The sequence below is a fragment of the Cololabis saira genome, chromosome 21 (genome assembly GCF_033807715.1).
Source record: "Cololabis saira isolate AMF1-May2022 chromosome 21, fColSai1.1, whole genome shotgun sequence".
NCBI lineage: Eukaryota > Metazoa > Chordata > Actinopteri > Beloniformes > Belonidae > Cololabis > Cololabis saira.
Genome location: NC_084607.1, coordinates 27,325,210 through 27,342,578, shown reverse-complemented (window position 1 = coordinate 27,342,578; position 17,369 = coordinate 27,325,210). Strand labels below are relative to the sequence as shown.

The 17,369-nt window shown below is 40.6% G+C and overlaps 1 protein-coding gene across 3 annotated transcripts in view; it reads left to right on the top strand.

Annotated features, from left to right (window-relative positions):
* The first annotated feature begins 3,835 nt into the window (after positions 1–3,835).
* card11 (caspase recruitment domain family, member 11) overlaps positions 3,836–17,369 on the top strand; it is a 31,399-nt gene continuing 17,865 nt past the window's right edge. For all 3 annotated transcript variants that reach the window (XM_061712051.1, XM_061712052.1, XM_061712053.1), the window contains exons 1-6: positions 3,836–3,991; positions 12,052–12,251; positions 13,188–13,325; positions 14,549–14,725; positions 15,789–15,937; positions 16,033–16,212. In XM_061712051.1, coding sequence (XP_061568035.1) covers positions 12,062–12,251; positions 13,188–13,325; positions 14,549–14,725; positions 15,789–15,937; positions 16,033–16,212 — 834 coding nt within the window. In that variant the 5' untranslated portion in view covers positions 3,836–3,991; positions 12,052–12,061. The remainder of the gene's footprint in view (positions 3,992–12,051; positions 12,252–13,187; positions 13,326–14,548; positions 14,726–15,788; positions 15,938–16,032; positions 16,213–17,369) is intronic.

Here is a 17,369-nt window from a genome sequence, read left to right as displayed (position 1 = left end):
GTACAGACGTGATTGCCTTGCGCCGTCGTCCCGGGGGAGAAACCTGCAACTCTGTTGAGAATTACCGCTGGCTGAAATAAATCATTTAGGAAGATAAATGTTGGTTTAATAGATGAAATCTAACAGTTGTAGTTACGCCTGTTAAGAAATTTGCTCTGAAAATTTCGAGATTTCTGCCTGCCTGCCGGCTCCGGAGCTGATTTATGGGTCCGCGTAACATCGACGCAGAGCCTACGGCGTAGGTTACGTAACCTACGCCGTAGGCTCTGGAACCATAAATCAGTCTTTATTCTGGCAAGGTTTGAAAAAGACTTCGTAACAACGGGCAAGCGATTGATTATATACATTCACTGAGTGAATATTATGAAAGTAAAATACATATTTCTCGCTAGAAATGTAATCAAAACGCATTTTTATGCAGAAACTAACTCAAAATATTGATTTTATTCACTAAAAAATAAGAAATGCCCGACATGTTTTTTTTTTTATTCAGTCCGCAAATGACGACGAAAAGCATTCTGGGAAATTTTTCTGTCCCTAGATCAAACTAGTGAGCATCCGAAAACACTTGATCCGTAGGGACAGATTCATAGCCACTACCCTTGTTTTCTCCACTACCACTAGGTGGAAAGAGGAATTGGGACACCACTACCCTCACAGGAACGCGCAAAATTTAGGGGTAGGGATGAAAAGTAGGGGTAGTGATAATATTGGGACAGGGCCTAAGCTGCATTTCTCCTTTTTTATTTTTTTCTGCTTTAACTGATTCACACGTATTGCTTGTACACCGAAAGAGTATTGTTTGTGGTAGACATTTCGACTTTTTCAGTGTCTTTGGTTCTATTAAATGGTATCAGGCTCCTACTTAGACATATTACAGCTGAACAGCAATGCTATTTCACAATGTTCAGTGAATTTTCCCAGAACGTCACCTGCAATTTTTTCAAAATTTCAATCAGAAAACCTTCAGGGAAAGTTCCCTGAGGGTCCACTAAAGGTTTGAAAAACCTGTTAAACAAAGATAGCATTATCCTGTGAGACCAAGCTATTTGGCCAAATACCAAATTATTTTTTATCAGTGATTCAGGTTTGAAACCAAGTAAACACAATGTTAATAAAATGAATGAAGGTTTTCTCCGGTTTAGAGCATTACCTGGTAATACTTATTTCATCCCAAAATTAATACGGTCTAGGGTCTATTACCCTTTAAATTGCAGAAAATCTAAGCAAAACAAATTCTTAAATTGCTTGTGCACTTTTGGAGTTAATCTAATTTCAGCATAATTAACGATTTCCATTTTTGATTCCTATGTTAGGAATTGCAAGAAAATATAGCACCGTGTGGATGTGTCTTGCGCTGAACAGAAATTTCAACAATAAGCTATTTGCAAATTCTTGCTATACTGAGGCTCCTTCTCCAGGAGTTTAATCTAAGATTAAAGAAACAAGCAATAACACAGCAGCCCCAGCGACTGATGTTTTTCCTTCAGTCCCAGCAGACCACAGCATAAATGGAAAGAGGTGCAAAAGTAGAAAGTAAAACTTTTATATAGTAGTTAGATTATTTAGCTAGTTTCAAGAATTCTATCCAAGATTTTTTTCTTTGCCCCTTTGTGATATTCTGTTGTTAAATATAAGACAAATCGACAACATTCAGGAATATTTGGCTTATTTCTAGAGGGGCTGTTTAGTTGAGCTGATGTGCAGCTTGAGTGCATCTGGTTCATCTGGTGCTGTTTCCTGAACGACTGCCACACCTTCACCCCTGCTGCCGAGCTCCACCACCATAACACTGTAAAAAAAATGCCACTTAAAAGTAGTTTGTAGAATATACCTGACAAATATCACGTTTCATTTGCACACAGAAGTCAATATTTCTGAGTTAAAAGTTGGAGGTTCCCATTAAAAGGAATTCCAACATGACTCCTAATCGCTTCAATGCAATAAACATTCATCGGATTTCCTTGTTGATAACAGTTCTGTCACTTATTATTCACATCAAGTCAGACATACACATTCCTGGACGTGTTACAGTTTGAATGTGCCAACAGCCATTGTTGATTCCTATGGTTGATTTACAGCATAATTATTGCCAACAATGTCTGTTTGAAAGGTTTCTTACTTAAATTCTGGTTCACACCCTGGTCACATCCCATTAAAATTATTTTAATTCTCTCCTCTTTGGTTTGCCTGCCAAGTCCATCCATAAACTACAACTTCGAAACTCTGCAGCCCATGCCATCACCAGAACCCCCTCCATCATAGGGCAGCGGACAGGCAAGTGTTGGGCTGAGCAATAGCAGGTCCAACTGGAACTTTGATAGTCCTTGTTTCAACTATGGCAGCACTTATTATGGTAGCAATATCTGCAATGTGTATGTTCGGCCAGATTTCATCATAACGGAAGTGAAATAATGTTAGTTAGCATCCATAGATCAGCACAAGATAAACCAGCCGAGCCAATATTGCTAACTTGCTGTAATAAGGCTGATGTGTTCAAGTCACCGTTGAGGCCTGCCAGAAAAAGTAAAGTGAGCGTTCAAAAGCACTTCTGAGAAAAGCTATGGCTTAATGCCAGGAAACTGATCTGTATTCATGCGATATGTCTTTTTATTCATTCATTCCCATCAGATTCTCCATAATCTGTGCCGTATTTCTGAAACACCTTCTTTCAATATTTTTCAGTGTGATTTACCTTGTGTATGTTGAAGTTTGGAGAAAAATGTATATGCTGGGCTAAGATTGAGTGCTGGCTGGTACAATGTGAATAACAAGTGGAAAATAAACTGATTTCAGGAGTTTGAGAATGTAGTGATGAAGTGTGGGCTGTTCACTGGACAAAAGACAGTGTACAGTGTGGTTTCTTTTGTGTGGGGGTTAGCATATAACCAACCCATCTATAGGAACTGTACATCCTTCCTTTGAACACAGGGGGAGCTATCTCAAACGGACTGACCAAGGGCAAGGGGGAATAAATGTGTAAATCACACTTCAAGCAATAAGAAGTTGTTCGGGTGGGTGACTGGGACAGGAGTCCAAAGGTTTGTTTTTGTTGGTTGTTTTTAATGTTTGTAGGGATAAGCAACTACAGCAGTTAGATGAATCTTCCTACAAAATAATTAAATATTTATGTAAATTAAACTGTACTTTTACACATTGTGTCACAAGCTTTCCCAGTCCCCTAATCTTGTCATTTTTCGTCTGTTTTTAGGTGAAATTTGTGATTTATTTGTTGTCACTGAATCTTCTTTCTTTCTTTATTATTATTATTATTATTATTATTATTATTATTATTATTATTATTATTATTATTATTATTATTATTATTGTTATGTATATATATGTAATATCTCTGTTTTAAATGTACTTTAATGTAATTTAATTTAATTTATTAATGTATTACTTTAATGTTACTTTTTACTTTATTTGTCATTAGGGTGGACTTAGTCATAATCATTAAAAAAAAGCAACTTAATTATGCTACTCACCAATGACTGTTTATGTTTATAAACTCTGTCATTACTAGGTGGGTTGCTATGTCAGTTGCAAGGCTGTTTTCTTTCTAACATTAAGCTACACAACCAAATAATACGACGAAACAAGAAACGCAAAGGTAATATTCGGCAGTTGAAGGAATAATAATAGTTTACATTAAGATTTTTTAAATCCCTTGTATTACACTTATTTCAGAGAGAGAGCTCGTTATCGTCACCGGCGTACACCGTCCGTGCACACCGCCCGCCTCCGCTCCGCCCGCCTCCGCTCCGCCCGCCTCTCGCTGCAGACCTGCCAGTTCTCGGTTACTCTCTTCATCATCTCTATCCTGACAGCGAGCAGTGCCCGCTGCTGCAGCACGATCAACACATCTCTCGCTGTTTTGATCAATGGAGACTACCTGAGCGTTTAGAGGACTTCTGAAATAACAACAGTTAAACCGGTCAGGGTTGGTCCACTTTGTTTTCTCTGATTTCAGACGTCTACGGCATCTCAGGTAAGAAAACTCCTTTCACACGCACATGTCCACTTTTGTCGGCCAATTGTTAAAAAGTTACTTGTACGCGTGCGACAACTCGTGAGAGACACTTTAACTCACAAGACCTGGCAGCGCGTCAAAACCTGATATCTGTCATCTAAAGTAAGCCACGCAATTATGAAGTACATTTAACTACTTATGTATCATAATAAACAATTTTGCCCTCAGAAGACACTTAACTAGACCACTCTAGTGGAAAGTTATAATGATAACAATAATAATAATAATAAAATGAAAACATAAAATTAATCTGTTGATTTAGGAGCGCAAATAAGAGCGTCTCCCTTCGCCACTGACATTTTCTTGGCTCTTAAACGAGGAAATGTATTAGTTTGGCAGCAAAATAGCTGAACTTCAGTCATCACTGGGGCTTTATCTCGCATATTCAAAATGTTTGGGATTCAGACTGCAGGTGCAGAGAACAATGGGATCCAGTGATGATCCAGAGGTTGACACACACATGATATGCAGGGCAACAGGGCTACTGCCTGTAGCACAATTATTTTTCTAAACTTGTAAACAGAAGTGAACAATGTTAGATGTCAAATGAGCTCCCAAAACTACCATACAGGTGAAATAGTCAGATATATCGCCAATAAGTGTGCAAGATGATTTACAAAGTTGTGCAATGGATGACTGGGCACCAGCTGTGCAGCAGAAACTTTGCAATTTATATTAAGAGTCTGCAACAACCTTATTCAGAGCTTATCTTCAGCTTCCCTTTGTTGTGTTTCTGTTCCTCCAGTCTTCACAGACGGAGCCCACATATCAAATTCCCACAAGGTTCAGCTATTCAGTTGGACAATGAAGCCTTTATGACATTTTGTAAACCTGAACCAACCACATCCTCTGATCTGCAGGCCGGCCAGCAGAGTCTGATGCCAATTCAGCGTGACACAGAGCTTCAAGATCAGATGTGGTCTTGTTCTGAATTGTCACTATTATTGACCCTTAGAAGCTGTTTGAGCAACGGTAACGATACAGCAAGCAAAGAGGTTGTCTACGAGCTCTGTGGGTTTAGTTAGATGCTGGATGTGCTCAGTGGCACCATATTGCAGATCACACGCTCTCGTGTATGAGTCAGTGGGTGCACATTTGTGACGGAACGTTTTATTTGTCTGATACTGACTGATGAAAAGAAAAAAACAACAAAAAGAGCAGAAACCATGAGCAAAATTGATACACAGTCGTTACTAGCAGAAGACTGCAAACCTTTAAAGTGTGTATTGTCTGTGGGTCCAACTTTGCAGACTTGCTTCAAAGAGTTACCGAGGCACCAGAAGCAGTAAAACTGGGATGTTTTGTACTCTGGTTATATGTTTTTCATTAAAAGCATGCAGATGACATCAGGATTTCAAGAAGGATTGCTATTTTCACTCAAAAACACATTTACATTTTTTAAATTCTTCTTAGCAAATGGTAAAATATACAAAATAAGAGCGCAGGGAGTATTATTTTGCAACTTTTATTGTACAGAAGTTTAAAAAATAGAAACTATTCATATCAGAGATTATCGAGGCGCTTCTACTTTTAACTATGATTAACCTTTATTTTTCACCCTGGCACTCTTTTCTTTCTTTTTATATCTTTGTTTGCTCAGTCATGATGGACGGATTTTGTGAGTGCTAGACTCGTTAGTAGCAGTGGTGGGTTTCATTAATATCCTCTCATTCGTCCTCGGTGAGGAAAGCTGAGGAATAGTGATCATTGAAATAGTTTGTCTCTCTGGCTGTCGGTGAAACAGCTAAAACTGCAGAGCTTAACGTGGAGAAGTGCAGGGCGAGAGGAGCGAGGGCGTGGGCCGTGTCTGGCACCGCTGCTCTCTGGTCCTGTCAGACCTGTCCAAACTACAGCCATTCATCTTCATGTCTTACGAAATACACCCCAATTTGTCTTCTGCTTTTAACCCATTACTAGTTACGCTGGGAGCAGCGGGCTGCCATTTCTCCAGTTCTGCAGTCAAGGGGTTAAGGGGTTAAGGGGTTCACCTCAGTTGCCTACATGTGACCCCCCCCCCCGACATCCTCCCAGTTTAACTTTGCAGATTCCTACAAAGATAGCGCTTTTGTTTTTAAAAGTGTTAGCAAAGCTGTTTTCTCGTCAAATCAGACACAATTTGCATCACTTTATTGGGTTTTTGGAGCAGATCCTGGAAAATGTTTATGTATAATAACATCTGGAGTGAAATATCAACCCATGTAAACACATGAATCATATAAAGTTCCTTATTTATATGAATGCAGAATGACATCAAACAAAAATATATATTTTTAACCCTCTTGCTCTCTTTGGGCAACATTTTTTCCCACAGGGCTGATAACACAGAAAAAGGGCCACAGATTATAATCAGATTATTTCATTCAAACATGGGCTCAGATTACCTGCTACGTTTGTCGTCCATTTAATTTCTTTCTTTTTTTTGTTTAATTTGCCTTAAATTGCTGGGTTTTGCAAACTTGTACGATAGCTTTTAACAGATCTGTAACCTTTTCAACATGTATATTCATTTGGAAAACTTGTTCAGGGCTTTTTTTGTTCTGATTTTCACATCAAGTCAAGTTTCTACCGTCGTTCCTGGTGAGTTTCCAACATCGAAACTGCTTCATCATCAGCAGACAACATTAGTCCACTCAAATGCATTTTTAGGAAAATAAACATATGTGTCGTATCATTTTTATTCAAGGTTTGAGGATTGAGATGGATCATCGTGGTGTTTTGTGCTATAAAACCATTTAGCTGAATGCTGAAGAATACATTGTAAATCAATGGTTTTGTTATCAATTAGGAAAACAATGCAGGCTTGCCCAATCTATTATTAACCTCCTCCTTATCTATGTTCAAATCGTTGCTGACACATAAATAGCTTTCTTCAATGAATAATTGAATAATATAAGTGTAGATCTTGAACAATAAATGACAATTATTTGATAGCGTTTAGTTGATATCATTGTAATGTGGAGTGACGCTTTATTTCACATCTGTAGGAGATATGTCAGTAGTATAAGTCAACGTATGAGTAAAGACGGGAAACAATCAGCCTGCTTAGTGCAACCTGCAGCACCATACTGTTAATAGCACGTGTATGTGTAAGTTTTATTTTAAGAATAGAAAGAAGAAAGGGAAAATTAAGGGGTTTAGTTTAAAAGCACACAGACATTCATAGTCTATAGTTCTCTAAAAACAACCACCGTGACCACAGGACTATAAACAACTAAGTAACTGAGGGGGTAAAAAAAAGACAAAACTAGACAAGAATAGAGGAAGAAAGCGCTACACACATCTGGCTTGAAAAAGGAGGAAGCAATGATTAACTTTCTCGGCAATGAACTCCAGAATAAGAGAACAGAGAAGTGGAAACATGCATGCGGTTGCTTAAGGGGTCTGTATGAGGTGTGTGCGATGCTGGTGTGTTCAAGTGCACATGCACGGCGGTTTCATCATCCGCAGTGGCTGTGGCGACGCATGCACGCTGCAGTTAAAAGTAGTAGTTCAAGTGTTGAGAGGGTCGTGTAAGAGCTCTGCTGGTGCTGCTAGCGCTCCTCCGCCGTTGTTTACCCGCAACCTGAGCAGCGTAACTCATTTCTGTGCAGTCTGACGACAGAATCTGGAGATTTGACGTGCACAAAGCAGACGATAGTGTGCAAAAGTGTGTATTTACACGGCCAGTGGCTTCAGATTTGCATTGATTTTCCTAACTGTTGGTTGCAAGTCACAAAGCAGGATTGTGGAATAACACCCACAACTTTACAGCATGCAAATGCCATCAATGTGCGGACACGGAGTTACGTGTGTTTATGTATATGAGACGGTGAAATGATGGAGAAAGGAAATTAAGTGGGAGTGAGAGGAAGATAAAGAGAATACATGGCTGTCTAAAAAAAACGCGAAGAGTAAGGAGAGTCTCACGGAAAATGTCACAGGGTTTCTTGAGGTCTTGCTGGGACTTGTTGTTGTTCAACTACCAGAGAAAGTGGGCAGGTGGGAAGACATTTCACTCCACTGTCTTCAGGGTCACAGTTTTGTGGCACCCTTTGCCGAGGCTCTGCAAGTGCTGCGAGATGTTCAGTGGGTGGGAGATAAAGGTGTGGATGCCGCTCAGATCCAGGTCTGGGTGTCACACGACAGCTCTGCAGATCTGAACAACTCGTTGGGTTTTAGACTCGGAGCAGGCCTGTGTTATGTTTTGATTCGATAATTACACCCAAATATACCATCTCAAAAACAAAAGTGTTGTTTTCTGTTTTAATGACATCGTCACAAGCACTGGTGCTGGTACGGTTGTAGTTCACGAGGCCACGTGTGACTCTCTTATCTGTTTGTGTCACGATCCAAACAGCGGAAAGCAGCTCTGTCGCAGTCGGAAAAACAGAGTCGACCAATCGGTTTGCAGGAGTGTGTTTGCATGATGTGGTGATGTCACTCCGTTCGGCATCAGGTAGGCCTGAAGGCAACACGTCTGAAATGGAGCGCTGGGAATAACATGTCAGCCTTTGCATTACGACTGAATGTTTATCATTGTGACAAAAGTTGTTAAATTGTCACTAAAATAATGTTTTCATTAAAACATCCATCATTTAAGCAAGACAGCATTTTTTTCATTTTAAAACATCAGTTTCAACTTTATTTGAAGGAATATTTTATTAGTCTGTAAAAAGTATTCCGTCCCTACTCTCAGCAAAAACAGTAAAAAACAGTAAAAAACACACACAAAGGTAACTTTGAACTTCCGAAGTGAGTAAGAGACTCAAGAAAGTAACGATGGGAAAGAAAATACAATAAATACAAAAAATAAAACAGACCAAAACAAGAGTAAATGTTAGCCATCGACGTTAAAGCGACTAAACCTTCACACTTGCAGGAGGAGCCTCGGAGATAAAGACTTCAAAAGTCCCTATGTGCCACTTTTGCTTAAATCATTTTGGGCTGTTGGAACAAAACCCTCAGAGAGGTCAATACCTTCCTCTCCCAACCTTCACCTCCAGCTCTTGTAGGCATTTTCTGCTGTGTCTCTAGACCCCTCCCTTCTTCCCCGGCGGGCTCCCGTCCATGTGGAGGGTCGTGATGTGAAGCCCTCACTGATGGCTGCTCTCCTCCACCTCGCTGGGAGAGTCCAGCATCCCTGCAGAGGAAACTCACTTCAACTGTTTGCATTTGTTTTTTTATTAACAATATCTTTATTGATTTTTCATTCACACACAGAATATTATAATAAAGGACATTTCACATCTATTTCTGACTTAACAGTTTTAACCCCCATCCCATCCCATCCCATCCCACATCTCTTCTCTCTTTACATCTGTTCTTGTTATAAGATCCAAAATTGGTCCAAAATAACATATGATACTATTGTAAATACAGTCCGATGGTACCTCTAGCAAATTAAAGATATACATAAACTAAACAAATAACCAAAAATTACACTTTTACCGTCGCCCTCCAAAATCCTTCCCCTTCCCAGGTTTACCACTACTCTGAAATTCAGGTATCCTGCCCTGCATTTTCCTCCCGTAGAAGCATCCATATATCTCCTTTTTTAATAAATTGATCAAATGTTTCCAGATTTCCTCGTACTTCCCGAGTTTATTTTTTAATGTATGTTATTTTCTCCATTGACCTACATTGTGCCATAGCCTTGATTCAAGCACCGATTGTAGGCGCTTCCGTTTTCTTCCTATTGAGAGCGATAATCTTTTTTGCCGGCAATATAGCGGAATCAATAAGTTTATGTTCTTGGGGTTTCAAATTGAGATTGAGATTGAACTGTTTGCATTTGTGATCTCACTCTCAGTCACTAACCACAGTTTATGACAATAAGTGAGGATGGAAAATAATGTTTGTGATATTTTTAAAAATAGTTGGAAGAATGTTCTGGAGTAACTAAAACGAGTTACTCCAGAGTTCTAGGTCCATCCCAGCATTTTTTACTTTCTAACTTTAGCCATCATCTGCGCTAGATTCAGGCATTAAACATGCATAATTAGGATTGAAATGTCTCTAAAGGACTTTTCTGGCTGTAACTAGTGCTCTGGGAAGGGCTCAGGGTGGAGTCGCTGCTCCTCCACCGTGAGAGGAGCCGGGTCAGGAGGTTTACAGGGGAGGTGTAGAGGACGTCAGGTCCCATCAGAGCGAGGCCTCTGGACTGAAGACGGCCTCCCGGTTGGCTTGAAAACATCTCGACGTTCTCCTGGGAGGGCAGAAGGAGGGGCGCAGGGGTTTGGTGTTATTCAGGCTGTTGACTCCACAACCACATGCTGCATGAGCAGCAGAAGAAAGATGGATGGATGGGTTAGAAGTGAACTCGCACATGTTTAGAGAGTAAAAGCACATGGGTGAATCGCATGAATGCTGTCCTGAAAACAGGAAGCTTTAAAGCCTCGTGAGGCTGGGAGGGAGCTCAGAAGGTAGAGAGGGGCTGCACGGCTGCGTCTCCAGTGAGCAGAGATGTGCAAATCCTTGCAGATCCTGGTTAATCACCCAACAAATCCGGGTTAATCGTCAGGATCTGACGGTGAACTTCGGAGTAGGTAGGGTGAACTTTAATGAATCGATACTAAAACCAGGGCTGCTATGCACATCAGGGGTGTGCAGAAAATACAAATCATCTCCATAGATTGCAGCTTTGTACATCACCTTCCAAACTTCCTTTCCTTTATGATCTCATTTCAGCTTCTGCTTCTCAAGCTGATGACATGTCAGCTGCTCTTCTGTCCACACGGCCTTCTTCTTTCTAGAGTTGGGCCATACATCCTGCCGGTGTGAAGGTGGATGACAGAAGCTGGCAATGTCCAGCCACATGACTCTATGTTGGATGAAAACGTGTAGCAGCTGCTAGTGCTCCCTCCATCATTCTTCGCCATCTTGGCTCACACCTTCAGGCTTTGGGTCACAAATACATGCTTCACTCCAACATCAGACTGAGAACATTCTAAACTACAATTATATTGTGCAATGAAACTTTTTAAATGTACGTTTGCAAGCTTGAATTTCATTTTTGCTTTTGGAAAACAGAGCTATTACTCTTTATGGAGTGACTCAACTTATAATTAAAAAGGTGATTAAAGCTGCTTATTATCTTTGGGCGAGTCTTCTGAAATTAGCTTCTAGATGTGTAGCACTCTCAAATCTGACCAAACTGTCTTTTAACGTGTTGAATTGTGGCTTTTGTATTTTGGAGCAAGAATTGATCAAGCAGGCATATACACCTTTTACAACAGGTAACAGTTTGTTCGAGACTGTAGCTAAAAGTAGTGTGGCTTAAAATGCTTGAAGTTTCTACACAATGCAGATAAAAGCCAGCGTGATGTCGCTTAACGCTTTCATGTGCTGAGAAAAAGCCACTTTCTAGTGGAAGCGCAGATTTGGATGGTGCACACTCAGTGAACCTCCACTCTATTGACTGAAATTCTAATAAATTATTACGTTTTCGCGGCTGAAAATGTAAATCTAATGGATTATCAGAGAAGAAATAACCTTCAGGACACAATGCACTGATGTCAAAGGAAGTAGACGTATCAATATCAAATCAATAAGATGCTACAAAATATGAACATGCAGAAATAAAACAAGAAATGAACATCACATTTCATGATCTTAGAGAAAAAAAGATCAGTGGTTGGCTTCTTGGTTGGTTTCTACCATACACATGTTCACACATCCCATAATCAGTGAGTGGAACATTAAATTAATTACATTTTAACCTTAAGGACATAAAAAAAATCTCTCCTGTGCTCCATCTGATAGCTGTTTTTTAGGTAAAAAGATAATTGAGATTAGTGGGACTGACCATCCGTGCAGCATTATTGTGTCATAGCTGATGCACATGATCTTTATCAAAGGTTTAACTGAAGGAGCTCCTGTGCCTTGCCGTGCATGCATTAACCGTCTGGCTGCTGTTAGGTATCATCATAACACCTTAGTTCAAATCCAGAGTTGACGACCCCTCAGAAACGACATCAAAAGGACGTAAGGGCACCTTGCTGGACTGGTGGTCATCCTACGCTGTTTCTGCTCTTCTTCAGAGTGGAAGAGATGGAGAACGGGATATCAGACGACACGGACTCCATGTGGGAGAAGGTGGAGTGCAAACGCTACGATCTGTGCCGCGTCATCTCCCCGTCCAAGCTCACTCCCTACCTCCGTCAGTGCAAAGTCCTGGATGAGCAGGACGAGGACGAGATCCTCAACTCCATGCTGCTGGTCTCAAAGGCCAACCGCACAAGTGAGTGGACACATGCACGTTGATCTGTGAAGGAAAAACTTCTGCTGTTCAACTTCAGACCCAAGAGTCTGATTCTATAGTATGGTAAAATGTGAATTATATACATAAACATACTGTATGTATTAGGAATGGCCGATATTTTACCGTTCACGATATACCGTCAAAAAAATTCCCCATGGTAAGAATTTGTATCTCACGGTAAAAACGATAAATTCCCATTGATGACGTTTTTGTGTAAAGCCGGATTTGGAAAGTCTGAAAGTCTGATTGAGGAAGGAAGGAAGGAAGGAAGGAAGGAAGGAAGGAAGGAAGGAAGGAAGGAAGGAAGGAAGAAAGGAAGGAAATGAGCCAGAAAGAAAGAAAGAAAGAAAGAAAGAAATGAGCAAGAAAGAAAGAAAGAAAGAAATGAGCAAGAAAGAAAGAAAGAAAGAAAGAAAGAAAGAAATGAGCAAAAAACAAAGAAAGAAAGAAAGAAAGAAAGAAAGAAAGAAATGAGCAAGAAAGAAAGAAAGAAAGAAATGAGCAATAAAGAAAGAAAGAAAGAAAGAAAGAAAGAAAGAAAGAAAGAAAGAAAGAAAGAAATGAGCAAAAAAGAAAGAAAGAAAGAAAGAAAGAAATGAGCAAAAAAGAAAGAAAGAAAGAAAGAAAGAAAGAAAGAAAGAAAGAAAGAAAGAAAGAAAGAAACAAAGAAAGAAACAAAGATATGAGCAAGAAAGAAAGAATTGGTTGAATTGTTTTTTTTTTTTATCGTCATTTTTATCGTTATGGGGATAAATGCCAGAAATTATTGTGATACATTTTTTAGTCCATACCGCCCATCCCTAGTATGTATATACATAAACAGCTTTTCCTCTCTCTTTATTTATAATCTATAGAAATAAAGAGCTCTGTTTTTCTTGTGTGTGTTGAACTTGAGCTGTGTGAAACCTTCGTCAGGTCGTCTGCTTGACATCCTCCGCACTAAAGGAGACCGGGGCTACGTGGCGTTTCTGGAGAGCCTGGAGCTTTACTACCCCGACCTGTACAGGCTAGTCACCGGGAAAGATCCAACACGGCGCTTCTCCACCATCGTAGGTGAGGAACACAGCTCTAGATGCAGATTCATACGTGTACGCCGAAAACCACACACTTGGTCATCACTGCTCAGACACTGATATCCATTTTATTAGACCTGTTGGTACGAAACAAAGCAGACATGAGGGACATCAGACCAAACCCTGAGGAAGACCTTTCCTTCCCGAGGATTACAGAGACTGGGGAACTCCTTGAAACGAAGCATCCCTTCATGCCTTTTTCCTCTAAATTCACATCATTGAGAGGAATGCTGAAGTGATGTAACAGCTGGCTGGTGGTTCGTAGAGCAGCGACAAGGATCTTGCAACTCCTTTTTCAATATTAATGAAGAAAAGAAAAAAAAATAATGCTCTATTCCTCATTATTTAATTTAGATTTTTGAAACATTAAGAAATAGTATAATATAGTTCAAATGTTGTTGGAGGTTTCCTGGTGCAGTGACTAAATCCCATCAAACTTTACGTATATAGCAGTATTCATACAGTAAAACGCAGGACAAGGTCCTTAACAGTAAAAACAGAGTGACCCCCCCATCCCCATCCACCCATAATCCCTATCACTGACAAAACGTGATCAAAGATAAAAAGAAATAATAACATTGATGACGTGGCTGGGCACAAAAGAACCAGAGAGGGAACTCTATCACTCCATCACAGGGAGCGTCTGCATCGGGAAGCAGCTGCTGCATCCAGGACCGGCTGGCTGGCCGGGGCCACAACCCCCCCGGGGGGAGTGAGGATAAAGCTGGTTGATGCCTGTCTTGTTCAGCATGGCCATATTTCTGTTGATGTTTACATGGTTTTTGTAATGACGAGTGTAGATGTCAAACAAAAAAAAAAAAAAGAATAACATTCGATCCTGCAATGCCGACAAAACAAAACACACAGACAGAAACAGACAGCTCCCCAGTAGTATGACTGTTTCTGCTGTAAAATGAGATATTTCAACATGGGGTCAAGTAGAGGTTGAGTCATTTGTGGACCCAGCTCTCGGTCGATAGGGGAACTGTACTTCTGGAGTGGCATCAGTGTCTGAAAAGCAGAGGTTGCCACTTGGGTCAGACAGGAGCGGTTCATTGGCTGCAGAGGAAGAATCAGTGCCACCTTCCTCTGATCCTGCTCGACTGGTTGAAATCTGAGATTTATCAAAGCAGCTCACTTGGCATACAATATAAGCTTTAATTGGTGTTTTTTTTTCTTCTTTTCTCTGTTTCCTCCCTTCAGTGGAAGAGGGCCAGGAAGGTCTGATCCAGTTCCTCATGAATGAAGTGATGAAGCTGCAACAGCAGACCAAAGCCAAGACCCTGCAGTTCACTGAGCTCAGCAGGAAGAACTGCACGCTGGAGGACGAGCAGAAGAAGCTGCGGCTGGCCAACCAGGAGCTCCAGGCCTTCCAACAAAGTAAAGATACAAAACAGACACGAGCACAGGACAAGACAAGTTAGCTGGGGTCAAATTTCTATTCCATTACCAGTAATCTCACAGTGGAACAGGTTGCCATATAACATTACTAAAGCAACAAGCAGAGATAGTTTCAAAAAGCAACTAAAAAGGTTATTTTTGGGTACAGACATAAACAATGGTTAATATATATGTTTGATATACATTTTGTGATTTATTGTTTGGAATATACAGCTCAATGTAGTTGCAGTTTGTGATGGTTACGACTACAGTGATGTTGCTGGTGTAATGATGTGGGTGGGATGTGGGGGGGGGGGTTAATGGAGTGATGCAATTGTATTTACTTATGTATTTAGTTATGTATTCATACATTTAAAATGTAAAGTACTATAGGAAGTATATATATATATAATTGTGCTTTTATATGAATGTACTTTTAATTTTCATGGACCCCAGGAAGACTAGCTGGCGTTTTGCATCCACTAATGGGGATCCAAAATAAAAGCAAAACAAAAAAAAACAAACATCAGTATAATTTCAGACACATTTCCTGACAAGGACTGACAAGATTCACAACATTTCACTGAGTTTTATTGAGAAATAAAAACAAGTAAAAAAGTAAAAGTAAAAAATAACACGTGTAGGCCGATAATCAAAACCAAGAACTCATGGAGCTGAAACTGGCACACCACCAGACAAGCTTGGTTCACCCTTGTTGTTGCACCACAACTGACCTTAACCAGGATTTCTAATCGATCTACTGAAGGCTGCTGGAGTGCATGAAACTAGGACAGGGTGGTGCTTGTTATGGCGTCCTCTGCAGCTGGTAGCTCCCCTGTACATAAACAGATACTAAAAACAACGTGAGAGGGATGTTTAGGCTGGCTGAACTCTCTCACTGTCCTCTCACCTAAACGTAGGTGAGAGCTGCCATGGCTCATTTATAAATACACTTTTGAGCTGAACATTTTTAATTAGTTGTGAGCAAGTGGGAATGTTGTGAAGCATTCTGCTCTCATGAGAAACGTAGGTCATCGAGCTGCGTTTGCTGTCGGTTCTCCAGGGTACAATAAACTGAGAGAGGAGAGGAACACCTACAGTGATGAGCTGCTGAGAGTAAAGGATGAAAACTACAAGCTGGCCATGAGGTACGCCACGCTGAGCGAGGAGAAGAACATGGCGGTGATGAGGAGCCGGGACCTGCAGCTGGAGGTACATACGCACACACACACTTTGGGAGAAATGATAAGTGATGAGCAAACTGAGGTGGAGGTGGCCGGGTCTGAGGTCTTCTCTCCGTGTTACAGATCGACCAGCTGAAGCACAGGCTGAACAAGCTGGAGGAGGAGTGTAAGATGGAGAGGAGGCAGAGTCTGAAACTGAAGAACGACATCGAGAACCGGCCCAAGAGGGAGCAGGTCTTTGAGTTGGAAAGAGAGAACGAAATGCTCAAGATCAAGCTGCAGGAGCTGCAGTCCATCATACAGGTGTGAGCTGACTCAAGTCCAGCTGCAGCAGAGTTGCAGTTAGTCCACAGTTGAAGTAAAAACACTCTCATTTAGCTTCTATGGTACTGTTGGGATCCTGGCTTTGCCTTTATCTGATTGCAGTCAGCTGATAACAGCTGATAGAGTGAATGTGTTGCAGACACAGTGGCTTTAGCATTCATCCACTATCATTTAGTTTTATTCACGCTAAAAGCTCTGCATAGACACAGAGACAGAAAGGCTTCTTAACTTGTTGACATCACTATGAATATGTTCTGACACGTTGCTCATCTAGCGAGTTTATAATACAGAATTGTACGTTTTCTGTGAATGTTTTGACTGATCAGCTGAACAGGAGGAGATGAGACTTACAGATACAGAAACAAGCACTGATGTGCTTCATGAGCTTTAATGTTGGTTAGGGTCTTGGAGTAAACCTTCAACGTGAAATGACAAACGAAGGAGCCAGTCCAACGCTCAGCACGATGATCACATGCATGTTTACATGAAGTGGGGGCGGCTTGGGAGTGTTCATGATGGGTGTGTTTGCTCCTGGATAGCTGGAGGGAGGGGAAGGAAGAGGCTTGCATCATCCAGAAATGCTCCACTGTAGCGTTTAAGGTTTACTTACTCGTCGTGTTAATGAAACACTCGCTCTCTTCCTGACTGTATTTGTGGTCTGACCCATTCCCGACAACTAAGCTGGTCAGAGCTGCCAGGAAGCAACAAACACAAACAATTACAACAGTAAAGCAATAAAGGCTGCATACTGAGCAGGGTTACAATAGTTTTGAATTTTTCATTTTAGTTTAGTTTTATTTCGTTTGGACTTTTTCTCCTTCAATTCAGTTAGTTTTAATTCGTTTTTAGTGTGGGTTTGCTAGTTTTTATATTTTCGAAAATGCTTAGTTTTAGTTTCGTTTTTATTAGTTTTAGTTGTAGTTTTAGTTTTGACGTCACGGACCGTGATGCGTTCAGGTGCCGTAGCTGCCAGTTGGAGATAAACGGCCAGAGCGGAATAAATTGATCATACCAAGAGGCTTATATTGACAGGGACGAAAACGGAGGAAATTATATTTATAATTTCAGTTCCTTTTAGTTAGTTTTCTAAACACGCAATATAGTTTCAGTTAGTTATCGTTTTTGTCTTTTAATTT